Source organism: Benincasa hispida, chromosome 1, assembly GCF_009727055.1.
Source record: "Benincasa hispida cultivar B227 chromosome 1, ASM972705v1, whole genome shotgun sequence".
Taxonomy (NCBI): domain Eukaryota; kingdom Viridiplantae; phylum Streptophyta; class Magnoliopsida; order Cucurbitales; family Cucurbitaceae; genus Benincasa; species Benincasa hispida.
Genome location: NC_052349.1, coordinates 45976747 through 46000882, shown reverse-complemented (window position 1 = coordinate 46000882; position 24136 = coordinate 45976747). Strand labels below are relative to the sequence as shown.

Below are 24136 nucleotides of genomic sequence, written 5' to 3'. Positions count from 1 at the left end.
TAGCTTTTAGATAACATAATATTTGTTCTATTGCAGCCCAAAATTAATTTTGAAACATAGGATATGTAAGGTTGAAGGAACTTTGAATCATAAATTTTAAAGTTAGACTAATGGTATGTTTGGAGTGATTTTGAACGCTTAAGATCACTTTTGTCTTTTTTCAAAATCATTCCGAAAACACGTTTAATCTTTCAAAATTAATTTTAATGGTATAAAAATTTTGTTTATAAATGTGAAATTAAATATTGAATTGTTGCATGATTAAATGTATGTTATGTAGTATTTTTTAACTTAATAAAATAATTTTAAATTTTAACAATTTCAAAATTACTCCATTAACATATGTGAAATTTGCAATTTAGTCGATTTAAATATATTTAACTCATAACTCGTTATGTTAAACCTATAACAAAATTCGGAAGAAAGATAAATCTCCTTTCCTTTTTTTTTTTTTGTGTGTTCATATTCCCAAAAAACTCTTGCCAATTACTTTATTATTATTTTTGCCTAATTTTATTTTTGGTTAAATCTACCTATGGTCCTAACTTTTAAAGTCTTCCTAAATTTAGTCATCAATCTTTATTTTAAAGAAAGATAAACGAAAAATATCTCTTCTCATGATTTTTTGTTTTTTAAAAACAAAATCTTTATTTTTTTTTTTTTTTTTATATTTTTTATATTTTTTTTAAATCCTCACATTGAGTTTCTACCTAAAAAGTCGTTATAATTTAGGACAAATATCAATTTATACTTCTATCTTTAAGGTTGTATCTTTTAAAATTTTGAATTAATAATTAATTTAAACCTTAAATTTTGTTAAGTGTATCAATTTACCATTTTCTCTAGATTATATTTAATCAATATTGTGTGAAATTTATAATTTGAATTAATTAAATTCCTAAGTTTTCATAAACCAAACAATTTAGATTATTCATTACGATTACCCTTTGAAAATCATTCATGCATTAGTTCTCAAATGTGTGTAGACTTCTTAAATATTAGTTTTACGAAATGAACAATTTATAGTAAATGCATAAACGATTTTCAAAGAAAAATTGTCTAGTATAAATTGTTTTATTTTTAAAAGTTTAAGGGTTTATTGATACAGTTATGAGTTTCACACAATGTTTTTCTAAACAAAATGTAGTGATAGGTGTAAATTGATACACTTACAGAAGTTTAGAGTTTAAATTGATATAATTATTAGTTCAAAATTTAAGTTGATACAACTTCTAAAATTTAGGGAAATTTATATTTTCGTTCCTATGTTTCAAAATGTTACACAAGTTGATTTCAAAAGTATTTTTATACACAAACTTGTTTGATTCGCTATGTTTAGAGTGTTTGTATTAATGTCAAATTGCTATAAAAGAAGACTATTGAACACCATGAACAATCGTCGAAGGTGATCATCGAAGTTGGTTATCAAAGGGAGTTATTGGAGCTAGTCATAGAAGTGATCAGCGTTGAAATTGGAGTCAGATGTGGCCTTGGTGGGAGTTGGCCACTAGAGTGATCCCAAAAGTGGCCACCAGAGTTGGTCACATGGTAGTCATCGGTGCTAGCCATCGAAGGTGGTCGTCCTCGAAATTGGCCATCAGAGGTGGTCTTGGTTGGAGTTGACTATTTTTTAAAGTTGGCCATTGGAGGTAGTCGCTAAAGGTTGTCATTGTTAAAGCTGGACATTAAAAGTGGTCTTTGTTAGAGTTGGTCGTCGGAGTGATCGTTGGTGGATGGAGTTATTGGAAACATTGAAGAGAATGAGAGTTAGTTATAATAACTACTATGGGATATTTGAGCTCTTTACTTGTCTTGGGTGGAGTGTGTTATTATAACCTAAGACAATAATTTGTAAATATATTTGAAAACTATAATTATGTACATTATTATTTTATAAATATCATCTTTCATAGTTCGTAACTCACATCCAAATAGTATGCGTTCCAAATATTATCTCAAACACGGGGTAAGAGACTCAATCTAAGATTTAATTTTTACATATTTAGCCATTGTTTTTCTCATAGTTATTAACTTCCATTGTCAGTGTCAAACAAAAATGGCATTGGCAATAATTACCCCAGAGAAGAAGCGGTTCTTGAAAATGGAGGTTGGACTTGGAAAAATCATTCCCAACTGCTCCCATGTTCTGATAAGAGAAGTAAATTCCAACCCCAGAGCTTCTAGTTTTTTTAGAAATTAAGAAAAAAAAAAAAATTATATAGCTTCTCATTTTTATAGAATTTTGTTCTAAATTATTTTATTAGCAACCAATTGATTGTTTTTTAAGCTAATTTTTCTGTCAAACATGTCCCCACATCACTTCCTCTCCTCCATGTCAAAGAAAACAAAAAAAGAGTAAGAAAAATGGAAGTTTGACCTGTGGCAGCGATCCGGGAAATGCAACCCAGATCTCTAGAACAAATACCCAATTGAAATCTGGCCTTGGATTGAACCAAAATGAAGGAATTCTTGCTGTTTGTGGCGATATTTTTGGTGGGGTTTGTGGCCGGCGATGGGTGGAGCAATAACTCCGGCATGGCGCCGCCGCGGCGGATTCATACTCTGTTTTCGGTGGAGTGTCAGAATTACTTCGATTGGCAAACTGTTGGGTTGATGCATAGCTTCAAGAAGTCGAAGCAACCGGGGCCGATCACCCGTTTGCTTAGTTGCACTGATGAAGAGAAGAAGAATTATAAAGGAATGCATTTGGCTCCCACTTTTGAAGTTCCATCCATGAGTAGGCACCCCAAAACTGGAGACTGGTGAGAGTTTCTTCTTCTTTTCCCTTTCATCCATGGAACTTTATGGAGTATAGGATTTGTGTTTTGTGTTGCTTTTGGTGTTCTTCTGCTAAATGATTGGGTTGTTTTCAATTTGATTTCTATCTGTGTTGGTTTTGATTTATTTTAGTTTTGAAATTGTTTCTCTGTTGGCTAGATTAGTTCCTTGGGTTTGTAGGAGCATATTTCTCAAAACTGGCGACTGGTTAGACTTGCTTTATTTTTTTCCCTTTCATTACATGAACATTGGAGTTGAGGATTTGGCTTCTTTCTTTCTTCCTTTTTTTTTTTTTTTTTTTTTGTGGCTTTTGGCTTTTGGTTAATAATCTGGTTGGGTTTTGATGGTTATCTTCCTTAGCTTTGTTTGAATTTAGTTCTGAAATTGTTGGTCTGTTTGACTAGATTGATCAATACGGTTTTTTCTTCCCTTCTTTTCATAAGATGGGTTGAGTTCTTGGACTAGGAGTACAGGATGATGATATTGTGATTGGTTTGTGTGGTCTGTTTAACTGTTTGATGCTAACTCACTGCTCCAAAGTTTAACTCATTTAGCAATTGATAACCGTGAAGCTGGGGGAAGAGGTTTCTTGTTTCGAAAATAAATCTCAATTCTGAAGGGTTGTGGAAAGATGTAAGATTCTCATTGAAAAACTAATTTTGTTCAATCATTAATGATGCAGAAATGTAAAAGGTAGTTGTAGTTAGAGGAGAGGATATTGAAATGGTGTGTACAAACACAAACTGGACAAGGGGGAAGTAACTAAATGGGAAGAACTGAAAGAGTGCATTGCAGAGAGTTGAGGAAGGGGGGTGGGAATGGCAACCTTGTTCAATCTTAATTATGGGGAATGGATCAAATTTTGTATATCACGGCGACTCCAAAGAATGTATACTTCAGCCAACTTTCAAGAATATGGATAATTTATTTAGTTTCACAAAGAAGAGGATTTGTGTAAGTTGCATGCTCAAGAGGCTTCAGGATTCCTTTGGACTATACATTCCTCACTTGAGAAACTTGATTGAATGGTGCATCGTTGAACAGAGGAGATGTTTGCAGTCGATGCTTAATACCAGAGGAAAAATCTTGTTTTCACTTTTATTTGACTTGATACTTTATGGATGTTTTGTTCACACTCATTCATCAAAATAGCCATTGGCATTAGATATATTTCTTCTGACTTCATCTCGTTAGTTTTTCTTTTTCCTCCTGTTGAAAAATGGCTACAAATGAAAAGAAATAGGATATAAGAAGAAATATTACTTGTTTGCAGGTATCCTGCAATAAATAAACCTGCAGGGGTTGTCCACTGGCTTAAACATAGCAAAGAAGCAGAGGATGTTGATTGGGTCGTGATTCTGGATGCAGACATGATCATAAGAGGCCCAATAATACCTTGGGAACTTGGTGCAGAGAAGGGCAGACCTGTTGCAGCCTATTATGGGTTACATTCTTCTCTCTTCTCCCTCTTTAGTCCCTTGTGGCATTGAAGCTTAGTGTTCTCCTTAAATTGAGACTGCAACAAAGTTACTGGGATAGATGCTTTTGGCTTTCTGCAGTTATGAAGAAAAAAATTGGTTTAAATAATTTTTGGTACTTGAACTTTTATTTTAGTCTCTATACTGTCAACTATGACATAGTAAAAAAAAACTGTTTTAGTCTTGCTCATAAATTTTCTTCATTTAAAAAAGTGTTAAGTCCATTTTAAAATTGGACATATCCTACTTTGTTGCAGTGTGACTTCAAATATTTGTCCGTATAGACTTTTATTGATCAAAGAAATGAAAAAATGTGGTTATGTTAGACTTGCATTGTATAATAAAAATTAACTATAAGAACCATAATGCTTTTTTTTTTTTTTAAAAAAAATATATATTTCTTGTTCTTAGACAAATAGATGTTTAAAAGTTTAAGGACCAAAATAAGAACAAAAGTTAATGGACTAGAATAGCATTTTACATATAGTAAAATTTTGTTGTGAGATTTGCAGTGCAATTCAGAACTTTTTTTGTTTATATTCAAATTTCTTCTTAATGTTGTTGTGACTGCATTCAAATGATGAATGATTATTTCTTCAGATACTTGGTTGGATGTGACAACATTCTTGCTAAATTGCACACTAAACACCCAGAGCTCTGTGACAAAGTTGGTGGCCTCTTAGCAATGCACATAGATGATCTTCGAGTATTTGCACCAATGTGGCTTTCAAAGACGGAAGAAGTGCGTGAAGATAGAGATCACTGGGCGACCAATATAACTGGTGATATCTATGGCAAAGGGTGGATAAGTGAGATGTATGGTTACTCGTTTGGAGCTGCGGAAGTAAGTGTTACTTTTCCTCTCACCTTCTCCAAAGGACAATTTGAACAGCTTTTTGCTATCTTACCTTGTTTTCTGGCTGCTTGAGATATTTCTGTTATTCTCTAGATTTATGTTTTGCTTTTGTGACTTCTTCGCCCAACCCAGGTTGGTCTCCGGCACAAAATTAATGACAATTTGATGATATACCCGGGTTATATTCCTCGTCCCGACATTGAGCCTATACTTCTTCACTATGGTTTGCCATTTAGTGTCGGGAATTGGTCCTTTAGTAAATTAGATCACCATGAAGATGGTATTGTCTATGACTGTAACCGGCTTTTCCCTGAGCCTCCTTATCCTCGAGAGGTATGTGTCCAAATGAATAGTTCCTTGGATATTTTGATATGTTTTTATGAAAAACAGTGGGAGAAGGTCTCAACAATTGCATTGTTTTTATGCGTTGAGTTTCTTGGAATTCTAGTTTATAAGTTGTTATTTGTTGCTAAAATGTCAAATTATGTGCAGATACAACAGATGGAATCCGATTCAAACAAGAAGCGAGGGCTACTTATAAATATAGAGTGTATTAACCTGTTGAATGAGGGCCTATTGTTGCAACACAAACGAAATGGATGCCCGAAGCCACAGTGGTCAAAATATTTAAGTTTTTTAAAGAGTAAAACTTTTACTGACTTAACTAAACCCAAGTATCCAACCCCTGCTACTCTAGTAATGAAAGAAGATCGTGTTCAGAAACAACCGGTGAAGAAAGATCTTGTTCAGAAACAACCGGTCAAGGAAGATCTTGTTCAGAAACAACCAGTGCTTGATGAACTGCAGGAACCATATCCAAAAATCCACACCCTCTTCTCGACAGAGTGCACTACTTATTTTGATTGGCAAACTGTAGGCCTTATGCATAGTTTCCACTTGAGCGGCCAGCCTGGGAACATTACACGGCTTCTTAGCTGTACAGATGAGGATTTGAAAGAATACAAAGGTCACAATCTGGCTCCAACCCATTATGTTCCTTCCATGAGCCGACATCCACTAACAGGCGACTGGTAATTTCTTTTCTGTCTTCACTGCATGAGCTACCTTTACTCTTTTGCTTATCACTCAGCCTCTTTGATAATTTTTTGGTTTATTTCATGATGTACTCCCTGATTTTATTTGTTACCACACATTATTTGGAAAGGAAGTAGAATCATTCTCTGCATTATCATATGGATGTAAAGAAGAAACCATCTTGTTTTTTCTTTATTTTCTTCCAATTTTCAGCAAATTTCTCTGCCTGAGATCTAATGTGTGCATCATCATATGGATGTAAAGCAAGAAACCATCTTGTAATTTCTTTTATCTTCTTCCAATTTTCAGCAAATTTTTCTGCCTGAGATCTAATGTGTTATATATTTACCCTTGGGTCCTGCAATCTTCCATTAGGTTCCTAATCTTGCTTGTGAGCCAAAAAAGGGTTAAAAGATTTGGTGAAACAAGGTTTTAATAAAGTCAGAGGAAGACTAAATCTTGGATCTATTCCGTCTTAGGTATCCGGCAATAAATAAGCCAGCCGCAGTGCTTCATTGGCTCAATCATGTGAACACTGATGCAGAATTTATAGTTATTCTTGATGCTGATATGATCATGAGAGGATCAATTACACCATGGGAGTTCAAAGCAGCTCGTGGACATCCAGTATCTACACCCTATGAGTAAGAAGTTAATACAATACTTTTCTCCAACCCTTCTCTCTAGTACATATGTCATGAATAAGAATGCATGTAAGTGTGTTTTTTGCAATTACTTGATTCCTCCTTTTAGTAGGAAACATTTTGACCTGTTTTACATATATGTTTTGTAGTTACCTTATTGGCTGTGACAATGTGCTCGCAAAACTCCACACAAGCCATCCTGAAGCTTGTGACAAGGTTGGGGGTGTTATTATCATGCACATAGATGATCTCAGGAAATTTGCCATGCTGTGGCTGCATAAAACTGAGGAGGTCCGAGCTGATCGAGCTCATTATGCAAAGAATATCACAGGAGATATATACCAATCTGGCTGGATCAGTGAGATGTATGGTTACTCATTCGGTGCTGCTGAGGTACTGGGTTATGGTGAAGCAAGTAGTTTTTTTAATTATTTTTTTAATCTTACTTTGGTGATGAACATTCCTACATATTTTTGTCTATGCTTCTATTTTAGTTTCTCTTTCAAATCTCTTGGTTTAGTCCTTAAACTTCCCATTAAAAACTTACTCCTTGTCACTGATTTTCTATTGTACCTACTACGTGTGACTTTAAATACTTTGAGACATCTACTCATCCAATAAATAATCAAAAGGCTGGCTTATTTTAAGTCTTTATATAGTTAGAAGTGGGATTAAATGGATCACTTGAAAATATTAAAAAATTTAGGGGATAAAACGAAGCAAGTATGGAAGTTGAGTTTATTGTTATACAGATTGCATGTTCTCCAGTATACAATCATTTCAATGTCTATATTGTAAACCAAGTTAGAATATACTCGAACAAATATAACGAAACTGAAAATGTTTCTTTTTTTGTGTTCGAACAGTTGCAATTACGCCATATTCGAAACAATGAGATACTGTTATACCCAGGATATGTTCCTGATCCTGGAGTTCATTACAGAGTTTTTCACTATGGACTTGAATTTAAAGTTGGGAATTGGAGCTTTGACAAGGCAAATTGGAGGGAAACTGATTTGGTCAACACATGCTGGGCCCATTTTCCAGTCCCACCAGATCCTTCCACACTTGATCAAACTGATAAGGATGCTTTTGCAAGGGACTTACTTAGCATAGAGTGTATAAGAACACTCAATGAAGCTTTGTATCTGCATCATAAGAAGAGGAACTGCTCAGATCCTAATGCATTGACCAACTCGAAATCGGAATATGAAAGTGAAGCTGGGGTTTCTAGGAAAATCGGCAAGCTTGATGAAAGCTATATTGGAAAAGACGACCATTTATCAACAGAGAGTTCTCAGGAATCATCAGAGGAGGCTAAAGAGGATGGGATATTTAGTTCTTTGAGGTTGTGGATTATTGCTCTGTGGGTGATTTCTGGTTTGGTGTTCTTGGTAGTGATTGTATCAAGGTTTTCGGGTCGGAAAGGGAAGGGGGTAAGAGGAAAACATCACAGAATCAAGAGAAGAACTGCTTCCTATTCGGGTTTCGTGGATCGTAACGGGCAGGAGAAGTATGCCCGAGATCTTGATGCCTCCTTGTAATACTTTTCTGCAAAGTGAATTCAGAATTTTGTAGTAGACAAAAAACAGTTGCAAAGCAACCTGGGAAAGAACTCCTCGTGCTGAATGTGCGTGCCGAGCTTTTGATTTCCGATGTTCGTCATCTGTTAACTTCAACAGGTTTCTCAATAGTTGAAAAGAAAAAGGAGTTCAAAGGGGCTTTTAAATCTTGGATGGATCTGTTCTTCGTGAAGTTAGCCACCTAATACAGGTTTGCGTAGCCTCTTCTTTTCTGCAAATATTATTGACATTTTGACATTAGATGAGAAGTATTTTGTTCACCAAGTAAAAGATGAGATCTTTCCACATTTCTCCCTTTAAGCTTGTATTTTTGTAGTCTTTTCAACAAGAACAGAAAAGAGAAAAGAACCAAGGAAATGGTTGTCATCAATTCATTGAAGGAAAAAATAATCTTATTGAAGGTTTTTTTTCTTGTATTTGAATTGATTTTAACTTTAAAGTTACATTCTCATTGACTAGTCATCACTTTATTGCTTATTGTTTCTCTGATGATGTCGTATAATGTACCTTTTTTATTTATCAACTTTTTTTTAAAGTGAGAATCGTGAATATCTTTTTCTTAGTTCAACCATTGTAAGAACAACTATTCACATTTGAGATGGTAATAAATGTTTTCTCCTTTATCCTATATTAGGACACCTTATTATTATACTATTGAATTTTTACCTACATGATAAGCTCCAAATTTTATAATGATCTAGGGTATTGATATTATATTTTGTACTTGTCTAGTGTCTACTATTGTGTGAGGAACATTTCTAACACCAAGACCATGTTTACCAACCCGCAATCCCAACGAATGCAGTCTAATTTTATGGAAGCGAGGTCCACTTAGTTGCTTTTGTGGTTGTTTACCCAATCTCATAAAAGTAAAGCATTGGTGGGGCTTACATTTTGACATTATTCCCATTCATGCAATTTGATTGCTCCCATCTAGGGTGTCAATCCGATTACAATGAATGAATTACGTGGAATCCACATGGATTTTTTACGTGCTTTTACCTTGCCCTTCCCTCGTTGTGTACACCTCGATTTGAGCAAGAACACACTACTCTTTCCTCTGAAGACTGAAAAAACCAGAATGATCAAACTTTATACACATTTTTCTCTCCATCCTAGCACTTTCCATGAATCCTTTACTTTCTTCCTTTTCAATCCTTATATTAGACTCCTCTTTACGTCTCTTCTAAACACCATCAACAAAACCAACAAATCTGCAAAGTTTGGGCTTCCAATCTCGAATTCGACTTCCAGTTGATATGTGCTTTCATTAATCAATTCCTCTCCCACTCTCCATCCCGCTTTCATTCATGCTTGATCTCGTTTTTGTTCCAACTCTTGCTTTGTGACCAAAACTAGATATGCTAGATACTTTTTGCCCTGGTTTAAGATTGTATAGCGAGTTTATTATTATTTTTTTAGCTTTCAATCTCGAATTTGAGTTCTAGTTTATTTGCGATTTCATCGATCAATTCCTTTCTTGCTCTCTATCATATTCTCACTCTTGTACCCGTTTGATCTTGCTTTCACTCCAACTCTAGTTCTATGGCCAAAACCAGAACCAAACACATTAGATATTTTTTGCTCTATAAGATTTTATACAATAAAAAGGAATATGATAGAGAGCAAGAAATATCTAATGTGTTTCATAATAAAATATATGTATTACAAATATTCATATCAAAATCATTTTGAAAAAACAAACAAATTAACATTTGAATTACGTTAACAAATTTTAAAATAATCACTTTATTTTTTTTAAAATCCTAGATTTTTTTTTATTTAGGTATTAATTTTTGTTAAATATAAAATTTTAATTCCTAAATAAAATAAATAAATAGGGTATCATAAAATTAATTAAAAAGACAAGGCATTTTGGTAATTTTTTTCAAACTTCATTCTCATTATGGGGTCTTTAAACACCATTGATGGGTTTCTGATTATGATTGAACTCATTCCTATTACACACAGAGATGACAATGGGGTGGGGTCGAGATGTACTCTTATTTCTATCTTCATAGGGATTTTTAATCTCCATCCCTACACCATTCTCTGTTTTGGGGAGTCAGGATCGAGGTCGAGGAATTCCCAATAGAGGATTCAGGTCGTCGTAGGGAAAAATCCCCATTTATTTATTTTATTACTTTTATTATTTAAAATTAACTAAATTTAGTATCTATATTGACATCGTAAATATTTTAGGTGAGAAGGTATTATTATTTTTATTATATTTGTTTAAATGAATAATAAAAAATATTTTAGAACTTTTTATTATAATTTTAATTAAAAAAAATAAAATCTACTGTGTGTGGATAATTAAAGTATTTTTTCAATAAATAGATAATTTGGGGCGGGGATCCCCTCTCTAACCAGGACCCAATTTACATCCTTATTGGTTCACTATACTTGGTTAAATGGGGGATTCTCTATTTCGATCGGGGTGGGGATTCGAACTCATGGAAAATTTTGTCATCCTTAATTACACATCGATAAACACCATAAAAGATTGTTTGATAACCATTAGAATTCATTCTCTTTATAATGTAGTCCAATTACAATTGCAACCTAAATCTGAAATGGATAGGTTAATGCGCTCATGTTAGATCATATCACTTCATTCAAATAAAAGGTTATCATTCTTTTTTCATTTTTTTCATTTTTCTTTTTTGTTGCGAGTGCTTTAAGTAAATTGATGTAATTGATTTTTTTGGAAAGGTTAGAATGTAATGGGTCAAATTGAATTTCTTTTAAACAATATGAAATAAATTGGAAAAGAAAAGATATACATAAATCTCAGGGGCCCATTTGTTTTTTTTTTTTTTTTTTTTAAATATGAACTAAATTGGGAAAATACTATACATAAATTTCAATATTTTGCCAGACTCGTAAAAAATAATTGGGTGCATTCAAAATTGTTTCCATTTTTGTGTAGCCCACTTAGGTGCCTAATTACAAGTTACTATGTGATAAACATACATATTTTTTTTTTTTAGCAATAACAAGGAAGATAGACCCAAACAACTACAAAGAAACATCACAAGACATAGCTAATATAGGCCATTCATGATAAGGAACATGTAGTAATGAACTCCTAATCCTCCAAATCTTTATGAGCAACACAGTGCGTCAGTGAATTTTGACTACGATGAGCATGAGAAAAACAAACATTCCCCAGCTTACCAGCTCGTTCCTTAGCTTCCCAAAAAAAGAATGAGACTTTAGATAAATCAACAGAAGCATCATTTAGCAGACTAACAGCCTCCAAGCAATCGAATTCAACCGCCATGTTCAAGATATGGATCGAAGAAATACTCTCCAAACCAGAACAAATTGCCATTGCTTTAAGAAGTTTGACTTCCTTACATCGAGGGACGAACTTCAAATTAGCCAAACAAACACACCCCAAGTAGTCTCGAAGCACCCAACCCAAATTGCCAGAGTTTGTAGCAGGGCTCCAAGCAACATCCGTATTTAACTTCCGCGAAGATGCTACAGGAAGTTGCCAACCAACCTGTGATGCGGTCTTGAAATGGGGGGTATTCCCCGTGCCTTTACTAATAGTTCCCTCTCCACCTTGGTTAAACTCCTTAATATGCTTGTTGATCGAGTCATAAATAGCCTCAACATCAATCTACTGTCACTAAAATACCAATCTATTCCTAGCCTCCCAAATCCGCCACACCATGATAACGATGTTATCAAGGTCTACAGTCGCAACATGATAAACATGATAAAAAATTCAATGTCGATAGTCTTTGTAGCTCTAAAGAACCCTATCATCCCAAAGAACATCAAAGTTAATTGTAATGAATCTAAGTCAAATCTCTCTAGAGATTGAACACTCCCACAGAAGATGAGATGCAGTTTTCATATGTTCCCGACAAAGCATACATAACAAGTCAAAATGAACTTCCTTTTTAGCAAGATTGTATTTGTTAGGAAAGATATCATTGATGATTCTCCAACAACAAATCTTAGCCTTAAAGGGGGCTTTTGTCTTCCATAAAGATTGCCATAAGGCCTTATGAGCATCCCTATAAAACAAACCAGTTGCATTTAAGTTAGCGAGCTTTAACCCAAAAATTAAGTGGCGGAAATGACCACACAATAATTTGAGGATTTATTTAAGTCTTCAAATCCACATAGTGAGAGTGTAAATGTAATCTTAAATGTCATCCCTTATACGATTTTTGATGATATGAATAGGAATCTTATCTGACCTTTCACTGCAAGTGAGATCGAATCAATCGTGAAAAGTATGGCTCTGTTTAAAGCTTCTAACCCAGATGGGTTGAATGTGCTTTTCTTTCAAAAGCACTGGGCAAATTTTGGACTATTACAGTTGAGCTATGTCTTAATATACTAAATGTCAATGGAAAAATTGAGGATATTAATCACACCTCTATTATCCTTATTCCAAAGGGCCTCAAGCCAATGTCAATGGTTAATTTTCGACCAATTAGCCTTTGTAATGTGATCTATAAAATTATTGCCAAAATTTTGAAAAATTGACTGTAGAGGGACTTGGATCTTATTATATCTCCCTTTCAATCTCCTTTCATCCTAGAACGTCTAATTATTGATAATGCTAGTATTGGGTTTGAACACATCCATTCATTGAATAGTAAGAGAACTGGCAAGATTGGTATAGCTGTCTGAAGCTTAACATGAGTAAGGCATACGACTGAGTCGAGTGGCATTACTTGTAGTAAGTGATGTACAAGATGGGTTTTTGCATTTGTTGGATTTAGTTGATTATGAATTTTGTTGAGACCGTAACCTTTTTTTATTTTATTTAATGGAAATAGTCAGACACAGTTTAAGCCTTCCAGAGGCTTGCGTCAGGGAGAGATCCATGAAGGGATTGAATACCGTAGCCGAAGCATGTTATTGCTTTTGTCTTTGAATTGAAAGAAGAAATTTTACAGAATTGAATACAGAACATCACATGCTGTTAAAATTAAAAGTTTAAGCATTACAATTAGTTGAGAAGTATTACCTTTTAAGACACCTCTTCAAATCTTCTCCACAACAGTGCTCCATTTGTTCTCAATGAACTAATCTCCCAACGAACCATGATGCCACTAGAAGAGTGTTCCCTGCTATTCTCTGGCAAGGATTAGATTGTGGGGACCTTGTGGAAAGGGAATATGGGAGTTTATCTTGCAGAGAATTTTCTCTGTGAGTTTAGAGAGAACTCAGAGACTGAGAGATAGGAGAGACTTTACAACGACTCGAGTTTAGGAGGGAGACATGAATGAACCAAGACCATATTCGAATGAGATGGATAAGAACATGAAAGTATAGTTTAGAAATGCTTAAAAGAATTGAAAGTTACTACCTACACCGATAAAGTGCTCTATGACTCAATCAAAGAAACTCCAATGTTAAGCATGCTTAGCTTGGAACAATCCAATGTTGGGTGACCTCCTGGAAATTTTCCTAGGATGCATGTGAGTGAGGACAAAGCATCCTGAAAGGACGAGTGTTAGTTTGTGGGGATAGTCTTCAGTCTTGAAAGCACAATGATGTGTTTAGTCTTTTATGTTTTAAATTGACCAACAAAAAATTGACTAAATGCTGAAGTGGCAAGATGAGTTGGAAAAAAAATGATTCTTTAATCTTCTTATCATCTATCTTCCTTCTCTCTCCCCGTTTCGTCGTCCCTCTTTCTCTCTTTCATTATTCTTCCTTCTCTCTCCCTGTTTTGTCATCCCTCTTTCTCTTTTTCATTATCCTCTATTATTCTTTCTTCTCCTCCTCCAAAAAATCTTTTGTGAAAATGAAAAAAAAAAAGATAGACTTCTTCTGCAAAAATAAAAAAAAATGAAAAAATTTTCAATTTCCTCACTCCCATGTCCCCTCGTCTCTATCACCATGGCTAGATTTCTTTTGGAAAACAAAATAAAAAAAATCACCCTCTTGTTTCTTCTTTCTAATATATAGTTTCTAACTGTGAAGTTCTCATCCATGAAGAAGATGGAGATTTCATAATTTCTAAGTCGAAATGTAACCCTAAATCGTTAAGGAAAAACAAATAGATAAACAATAAATCCCCCAAAACTAAAACCCTCCCTAAAATTACTCCCTCTCTCTTTCTATATCTCACTTTCTCTCTCTTGCCCATGAAAATTAGAGGAAATTTGAAATTTCCATGGAAATGAGAAATCTCCACCAAACAAAAACAAACTTATTAACTCAATAAAGAAAAACCGAAGACTAATTTCTATGTATAAACACACCTTAAATTATTATGAAAAACAGACAAAAAGTTTAAGAAGCTAAGAAGAAGGTTAAGAAGGAAAATAATGAAGGGGAAAGATTCATTAGATATGCTAATTTATGCAAAGACAAACAAACAATTTCTCTATCCTTATCTCTAATTTTTCTCTCTTTCTTTTTTAAGTGAAAATCTTTCTTTTTCTTCATTTATATTCAATTTGCTTTTTTTTTTTTTTTTTTTTTTTTTCAATTTTCCTGTAAGTAGCCAAGGTGAGGGATGAGAGAGAAGAAAATGATTTTGATATTTGTTGAGTGTGGATTTTGGAGTCAATGGTAAAACAAACGAAGGAGAGAAGAGCAAGCCGAAAAGAGAGATGGGCCTAGTCGACCTAAGCCGAGCTGAGATCAAGCCCATCAGTAATGGCCCAAAAATGATGAGCCCAACATAAGCTTAGCCAAAAATAGATGAAACCCTAAAAGCACTAGGTAAGAATGTAAGGCTGGTCAGCCTCGGCCCATAGGGAATCTATGAACAGTCAGCCTAGTTGAAAACCCTAGTCAAAGCCTATAAATAAGGCAAAGAAGAACGTAAATGGACAAGTAAGTTCTCCAAATAGTATCAAATACTCTCTTATTCTTCCAACCTTCTGACTTAAGCATCAGAGTGGTTGTGGCTTATACCACACCGGTGTCCAAGTTTCTCTTTGTTTGCAGGCGAGCTCTCTTCCCCTAAAATACAATTGTTGCCCCGTGGAGATCAGGTACGCTAGCTTGGTCAAAATTTGGTATCAACAATTGCCACCGTCTGTGGGGAAGAATACTCAAGAGAACATTTAGAAGATCTTTTTAGAATGAGTCAAAGATTCATTAACATGAATTTGGAAAGAGATGAACCTGACTAAGAATACTACCGTCGAAAAGTCTTTAATGAAGAAGCTCCTTGGCCTCGGTCCAAGGATCAACCCGTGAAAGACAAGAAGATGGTATCGATCAAGATTGTCACCCATTAAGGATCTAAGGTGAAGAGTCTCATTGACCTTGGCTAAATGAGGGTCGATCTAAGGAGATATTTAAAGCCCAAGGACAGGCTAAACTTAAAGAAGCATTACAGATCCTTCGCAAGTATAATATGAAGTTAAACCCTACCAAATGTACTTTTGGGATAACATCTGAGAAGTTCTTGGGCTTTATGATTCATCAAAGAGGGATAGAAGCCAATTCGAACAAAATTCAAGCAATCCTCGACATGTTTTCTCCAACCAATCTTAAGCAACTTTAAAGTCTTAATAGTAAGATAACAACCTTAAATAGATTTCTTAGCGTAGCAACCGATAGGTGTCTACCTTTTTTTTAAGATTTTAAAGAAGGGATCCCAGTTCGAATGGACAGGAAAATGTGACAAAGCTTTTTCAGAACTAAAGGCAAACTTAAGTAAAGTTCCATTTTTTGCCAAGCCTATTCCAGAAGACAAACACTATTTCTCTATTTAGCAGCATCTGATACAACATTGAGCTAAGTTCTAATCAAGGAGGAAAATGCGAATCAACGCTCGATTTACTATACAAGTAAGGCAATGGTGGGGGCTAAAACTAGATATCCATGAGTAGAAAAGTATTAATCTTCACGAGTAGAAAAGTATGCTCCTACTTTCAAGCACATAAAATTACAGTTTTGACTAACTACAAGCATTAAAAACCCGAGACGTCATGGCGATTAATGAAATGGGCCAATAGATCTGAGCGAACATGATATTCACTATAAGTCAAAGACTTCAAAAGGGACAAGCAGTGGCAGACTTCTTAGCAGAATTGATTTTGGCTAATGCCGAGGCCGAGGCCAAGGCCAACCAAAGGGATTAAAAGTTTCCAAAGGGATAGGTATTTTTAACCTTATGATTTTGAGTGCTTCATAATTAATGGTAAAGTAAGTAACAATGGAGTACCACACCAAAGAATGAAGGATGACAACTTATTTAACCAAGGTTAAGGAGTTACTTGCTTCATTCCCCAAATATAAGATCAAGTAGGTTCTAAGTGTAGGATTGTATCAGCAACAGTGGAAGCACAAGGATCATCTAAGCACTCAAATTTACTAATTTTGACAAAATATAAAGCATGCTCTTGCAGAAAACAAGTGAGTTTCAAGACATACCTCTTGTAGAACTTTTTCAAAGCTCCTTCTCCAACTGCTATCTTCTCCAAATCTTATTGTAGATCACCTCAAGATCTTCCCCACTATTCTCTTGGTGCTCTAGATTAAGTTGTGGGACTCAAAACAAGCTTGAATCAAGGGATGAAGGAGAAATGCTCACTGTAGTAATCTTGTTGAAGAACTCTTTCTTTAACCCGATTTTTCTCTGAAATTCTCTATAGATTGCATGCCCAATTTTCACTCCAATCTCTTTATTATATTGCAAATCAACATGCAAAGGAGAGACTTGCATGAGTTGCAGCTCATGCTTGGAGAAGACAAGGCCAAGAAAATGCTTCTTGTGTGAGCAAGTGAAAAAAAGGATAATGGAAAATCAATATTTTCCATTTTAGTGTTTTGTTTTCTAATTTTCAATTTTTATCTCAAAAATCAAAATTTGAATTTATAAAATCTATTTTGATTTTTAAAAATGGAAATTTTAATTAATTTCACAAATTAATTATTAAACAAAACTTAATTAATTTAATATCAAATATTAAATTAATTTTAACACATATCCATCTTTATATATTTAAATCATATTTAAATATATAAATTCTCCTATTCTGTTTAATTCTCAAATTAAACATGTAATTATATCTCATATAATTACTAATTCCCTTAATCCTAATTTGAACGTTTCAAGTTAACTTATCACGTTATTCTAGAGCTAGTAGGGAGACCTCGCGGACCTACAGATCATGGGCTCCAACGATTCGAGATTAATTGACTAAACTCATTAGACTAAATTAATCCTCATTCATTAACTAATGGGTCACTCCACTAAAGCCCATAGTTGCACTCCCTTCACTGTAGATATATTATCCATAATCAGCAAGTCGACCCTTCACAGGTTGTTCGTAATAACGGCTGGGTCAAATATCTGTTTTACCCCCGAGATTACTTCTTATTCCTCAAGTCCCTACTGATCCTCTAATGAACAATTGGTCTGTCTCTTATACACATCTAGATGTGTATAAGAGACAGGTATAACCTAGGTCATCTAGGTGAAATAGTCAGTCTTAAACAGTAAACAACGTTATAAAGTAAGAGTGACTTATTTCTTGATCCTGATCTTATGCAAACTCATTGCATAGGATGCCCCCACTCCTCATGTCATAACATGTACGAATTAGGACCACATCATATGTAACACTTTACAACTCTTTGTAACAACTACAGAGTAGGCCGCATCCAATGCTGTTACCAGAATAAGGTGCCCAATCTTATTCATGTACCATAAATCATTTTGACTATTTACTCGAACTTGATCCACTCTTATGTCTCCACATAAAGTTCAAGTACTCATACAATAGTCATGGGTCTTATTTTATTGGATTTAGACTTTTATACAATTTATGAAATCAATAATAAGTACATTGATTATAGAAAATGTTTATCATTTTACAAACTGCGAGTTTTAGGACATAAAACCCAACACTAAGGTTGTAGAATGTAGACGCAAATTCATTAGCACGGTTAACAGCATCATATGAGATAGAATTTAACAGAATAGTCCCGGTAGAAATCTTGCTCGAGCCCAGTATACACAAGAAATAAACTATGGATATTGAAGAGCCAGAATTCTCCAAATTCGAGGCGGTTAAAGCCAAGTCTGAGGTTGACCCTACTAGAGACGACCTCGAGGCCGAGGCTATGGATATTGAAAAGACAGGTTTCTCCAAGTCTATGGTTGTTGAAGCCAAGTCCGAGGCCGATCCTACTAGGGATGGGTTTGAGGCTGAGGCTATGGATATTGAACGGCAACATTTCTCTAAGTCTAGGACTATTGAAGCTAGGTCTGAGGCTGACCCTACCAGAGACAAGGCCGAGGTGATAAAACTTAAAGAAGTTTAAGTTGAATGGACCCGATAATCAAACATTTGAAAAACAGAGAATTGCATTAAGAAAAAGCAGAGGCCAAGCGATTACAGAGGCGAGCATCGTATTTCATTTTAAAGGAAAACCAGCTTTATAAATAAAGTTATTCATTGCTCATGCTAAAATGCCTCACACCCAGTGATGCAAAATATATGATGAGAGAAATTCACAAAGGGATATATGGCAGTCATTATGGAGTAAGATCTCTATGCCACAAAATCTTTAGGCAGGGATATTATTGGCCAACCATGCTTCGAGATGCATGAGACTTTGTGAGAACATGTGACCAATACCAATAGTATGCACCAATCCCAAGGCAACCACCTGAACCATTAACCAATATTGTAAATTCTTGGCCTTTTGCACATTGGGAAATGGACCTTATTGGGCCACTCCCCCAAGGAAAAGAGTAGATAAAGTTTATTGTGGTAGCAGTAGATTACTTTACAAAGTGGATTGAGGCCAAAGCACTTGCAACTATAACAGAAAATAATGTTATAAACTTTATTTGGAGAAACATTGTGTGTCGATTTGGGATCCCCCATACAATTATTACGGATAATATAAAATAATTTGATAATTCAGCATTTAGAAGATTTTGCTCAGATCTCAACATCAACATCGATATTCCTCCCCAACTCTGTTGGGGTTGATGCCTTAAAGTCTCGTGTCCTGTAGTTTGTAAACAATTTGTACGAACGCTTGTGTTGTATAATATATGATATTTACTTCACATCTTGTTTTTTGCTCAGTTGCATGTTTTATTTGCTTTACTATAAACTAATAAACATAAAATCCCTGGTTATCTGTGTATAACTTAAGCATGTATGTGGTGACATACAAATGGATCATGTCTTGAGAGATAACCAAAATGGTCTGTAGTATATGGATAGGGAAACCTTATCTCGGTAACGCTACGGATGCGACCCACTTTGTGGAATGGTCATAAGTGTTGTGACTTATCACAGATGGTCTGATCCTGATCATTCATATAGGGGACATGCGAGTTGTGGATATGATGAAATTATGGTATATATTGAAATGGTGGTGTGTGCATTGTGCATGCAAGTTTTCCTAGCAAAATCCAAGTATAATCTACTACTTGCTTGGTAAGCCAGGGTCGAACACAGGGACTTATGGAGACAGTATGCGATGGTGATCTCAGATTTTCCTTGCGGTGACAAATAAACAATGCGGTTTTTGGTGTGTGTTTGTTTAAGGGTATAGAATTCTATGCTGGCGAATTGAGAAAAAAGTTAATAACATGAAAGTTTCAATGAGTTATGTGGAGAGAACAGGTTGAGAAGGGATTTAGCTAACCATCCTAGATTGTGTTGATGTTAGGCGATATGATATATACATACAAAACAACATGTCATCTCTCAATGCAAATGCTCTAGCTCCTAGTTTTAGGATGCATGCGATGTATGCGATGATGTCTATAGGACTTATGTCTAAGCCTCTATTCTTGTCTATGCAATGATGTATGACACACACATACACAAGGCGACCGCATACTACCATAACCTATTTCTAGGGTGCATACAATGCATGTTAGCAAATAGAACTTATCTCTAAGTCTCTATCTCTTGCTTATGTGGATCTAATCTTGCTTTCTCAAGTCTAGACTCTAACCTAGCTCTCTCAAGTCTAGATTCTTTCTTTAGACTCTCTCTCGAGTAGCTCTAAAGGGGTGATGGACGCATACATAAGACAAGATGATCGCATAAAATGAAGATCTTAGGTAATGCTAGCTAAGTGCTTCTCAACCCATTTAGACATTTAGTTACTCATGCGTAATGTAAAGAGAGTGAACAGATGTAGAGATATAAGTTCCATTCTATAAATGAAATCAGAATACAGAATGACAATAGGAAATAAAGATAGGGAGCCTGGTAGCAATTTCTTACTTCCCAAGGCTTTTACACTGCATTTTTCTACTCTGCCCAAAAGAATATCCTTGCTTTCGCAAGAGACAACCCTCTCTTCATTCTCAATGCTTCTCGACACTCTTTCGAGCTGACCAAGAACGATCTTCCGGTGTCTTCTCTCTTCACTCGCCTCCGCCTTCTAAATGTAAGAGAACTTATGAACAATGACTAACTATCTTCTGTATGGTGAACTCTCTATATGGCTCAGCTGGAAATGGAACAAAACTCCTTTAACAAAGGTGGCCTTCGGTATTTATAGAGCTTCAGGTTGAAGAGCTTTTCTCTCTCAAATGATTGCATTGATGGGATGTCATTAATTCTCTGTCTGATGCGCCGATTAATTGTCACCAAAAAGTTGAGTGTACTTGCTACAGTGTATCGTTAATGGCTTGTAAACTAAATTCGGATTCGACCACATCAGCTTTTTGTCCCATCATAATTTATTAAGCTTTCACCTCGATGCACCATCTCTATGTGGCCACCTTCTTAAGCAGATCTTCGCGAACACATATGATCGCATAGCCTTGCGGTCATAATCTCTTAATGTGCTCGGACGCTGAATTCCTTAGATTGCAATTCTGCCTTGCGCCAACGCATTTTTCTGCACAAAATACGTAAATTAGCTGCTTTAATGCGATGGACGCATGTGATAGCAATGTTCTCAACTTAATGCTTTTGGACACGGTTTTACATATTTTTATCGTCGCAATCCTCCATTGTTTTATATCTTTGCGTTGTAATAACGTGCATTTCTGCCCGTTATCACACCCCCAAATTTAAGACAATGCTTGTCCTCAAGCAAAACTAAAGATTTTCTCTAGAAAGTCAGCCACCTTTTTCTTTCCTAGTTTTCTCAAGGCGCCTTATTCAAATCCTATGTACCAAAATCTCCTTAATTCCTATCCAGGTCTCTTCTTAAAATATTTCTAAAATTTAGAGACCGAAAGTTTAACCTTAAAAAAGCTTTACTTGTTTCTAGTGCATCGCATGATTTATTTCATAATTTTTTTTTTCAACTGGGGTGTTTTCAAATGATTTTTATCCTTGCGTAGTTTAGATATTCTTTCTATGAACTTGGCTGATCCAAGTGCCTAGCCTTCATTTTGGCTTGCCCCCACGGGTGTCATGCGAGCATCCAACTACGAGCAAGGCACTTTTTCTCAGACTAAACTCATGCCCATTTGGCAGCGGAGTTGCGATCATTTTATTTATGCATTGATCACGATTCCTACCTTCGTTTTGGCTTTCTCCCATGGGTGTCATGCAGACATCCAACTATGAGTAGGATCCGATCACAACGTTATGATTTTTTTTTAAAGAGGTCTAAAAGTAGCAAGGTTGAAAATAAATACCGCACCCCCAAATTTAAACGCAACAATGTCCTCATTGCTGAAAGATTGAAAGAATTCATGCGATGCTCTTAGAAGATTTTGTAAAAGTCAGTTTGAAAGAAAGTTGGTGAACCACTAACTTCTAGAAATATTTCCTAAATTGACTGTTCTAAAATTAAGTTGACTCTAGTGCATGCGATGAAAAATAGAGGCATGTGTTTCATCATTGAAATCATAATCGGCAAAGAAAAACAATGCGGTGACTTACTAAATTAACCAATGTTTAATGATTGCGCCAACTAAAGAAAATGTGATGATAAAATTATCAAAGTTAAAATGAGATGCAAGTGTGCAAAATTTGGAATAAACAAAGTCAAGGAAAGATAAAACCCCCAAATTTGCTCTGTCGCCTGCATTATTTGTGATCGCATCCTTCTTTGCAGCGAGTCGATTCTTCGATTGCGGTGGCTGTTCGAACTAGTCGCGTCTTTCAGTTATCGTGTAGCTCTCCCGCAATCTTTCACCATGATCGTTGTAAAAAAACATCGAGAGGGTCAACTAAAAGACAGAGTAATTTTTTTCTTGATAATGAAAAGGATAAATAAATGATAATGGATATAAAGAGGTAGAATTGAGTTCATGAATTGAAGGTTTCAACGGATACTTCACAAAAATTGCGTCCCTGATGAATTTGAATCGCATGATTATGCAGGGACTGCCCACTTCTTCTTTAGTCAGAATTCTTTAGGTACACGAGGTGTTCTCACGATGCAAGTCTTCTCCGTGATATATTTTGACTCTTTTCCTGTTGACTTTGAATGCGTTGGTCCCGTCCTTATTGATTAACTCAACCGCTCCATGCGGGAATACCTCTTTGATTTTGAAAGGACCATACCATCATGATTTTAACTTACCAGGAAAGAATCGTAGCCGAGAATTGTACAACAAGACCTTTTGTCCAACTTGGAGATTCTTCTCGCATAGATGTTTATCATGCCAACGTTTTGCTCGCTCCTTGTAGATTTTGGCATTCTCATATGCGTGAGTTCTCCATTCATCAAGCTCGACCAACTGAAGTTACCTTGCATCCCCTGCGGCCTTTAAGTAAAAATTGAGCTTTTTCACTGCCCACATTGCTTTATGCTCCAGCTCAGGCGGTAAATGACATGCCTTTCTGAACACCAGCGCATACGGGGACATGCCTATAGGTGTCTTATAGGCGGTCTTGTATGCCTACAAGGCATCGTCTAGCTTCATTGCCCAATCTTTGCGTGAAGGTTTTACCACCTTCTCTAATATCAGCTTGATTTCTCTGTTGGACACTTCAGCTTGACCATTTGTTTGTGGATGGTATGTGGTGGCCACCTTATGAAGGATACTATACATGAGCAACAATTTGTTGATGATGTGATTAACAAAGTGAGAGCCTTCATCACTTATTATGGCACGTGGAGTGCCAAAACGAGTGAAAATATTCTTCCTCAAGAACTTGGAGACTACTGTCGCATCGCTTGTCGAATAGTCGATGGCTAATAGAATGTATTTGTGACCATTTGGAAACATAGTCGATGGAAACAAAGTGAGAGCCTTCATCACTTATTCTACCCATTTGGAAACATAGTCGATGGCTAATAGAATGTATTTGTGACCATTTGATGGTGGAAATGGTCCCATGAAGTCTATGCCCCAGACATTGAATAGTTCCAATTCTAAGATGATGTTCATGGGCATCGCATGCTTCCATGAAATGTTTACCGTGTGTTGGCACCGGTCGCATTTCATTGTGTAGTCTTTTGCATCCTTGAATAGCGTTGGCCAAAAATATCCACTTTGTAACACCTTTGCTACTATGTGTAGGCCTCCAAAGTGTCCTCCATATGGCGAGTCATGGCATTGTGATAATATGCATTGGTGAGCAGCATTTGGTACGCATAGGCACAAAATCTGGTTTGATCCCCTTTTATAAAGATTTGGCTCATCCCAATAATATGACTTACATTCATGTTTGAGCCGCCTCTTTTGGTGGGCTATGTAGTCCTCAGGAAATTGTTCGCATACCAGAAAATTGACCACGCCCGCATACCATGGTAACTCTTCAATTTTAAACAGCTGCTCATCTGGGAAGGTTACGTTCACCTTTGACTGGTTGCGGTCGACTTCTGGATTTTATAATCTTGACAAATGGTCCGCAACTTGGTTCTCCGTCC

General features: G+C 35.7%; 1 protein-coding gene across 1 annotated transcript; it reads left to right on the top strand.

The window, feature by feature from the left end:
• Positions 1 to 2122: 2122 nt before the first annotated feature.
• On the top strand, positions 2123 to 8863 carry LOC120086629 (peptidyl serine alpha-galactosyltransferase). The gene is made up of 8 exons (XM_039043371.1): positions 2123 to 2762; positions 4052 to 4222; positions 4857 to 5100; positions 5245 to 5445; positions 5605 to 6143; positions 6627 to 6791; positions 6941 to 7184; positions 7658 to 8863. Exons 1-8 carry the CDS (start codon positions 2458 to 2460, stop codon positions 8333 to 8335), a joined length of 2547 nt encoding a protein of 848 aa, XP_038899299.1. The 5' UTR covers positions 2123 to 2457; the 3' UTR covers positions 8336 to 8863.
• Positions 8864 to 24136: the final 15273 nt, after the last annotated feature.

Coding starts and splice junctions, on each gene's coding strand:
- LOC120086629 (XM_039043371.1), top strand. CDS start 2,458: ATGAAGGAATTCTTGCTGTTTGTGGCGATATTTTTGGTGGGGTTTGTG. Junction 6,144..6,626: donor CATCCACTAACAGGCGACTG/GTAATTTCTTTT, acceptor ATTCCGTCTTAG/GTATCCGGCAATAAATAAGC. Junction 7,185..7,657: donor ACTCATTCGGTGCTGCTGAG/GTACTGGGTTAT, acceptor GTGTTCGAACAG/TTGCAATTACGCCATATTCG.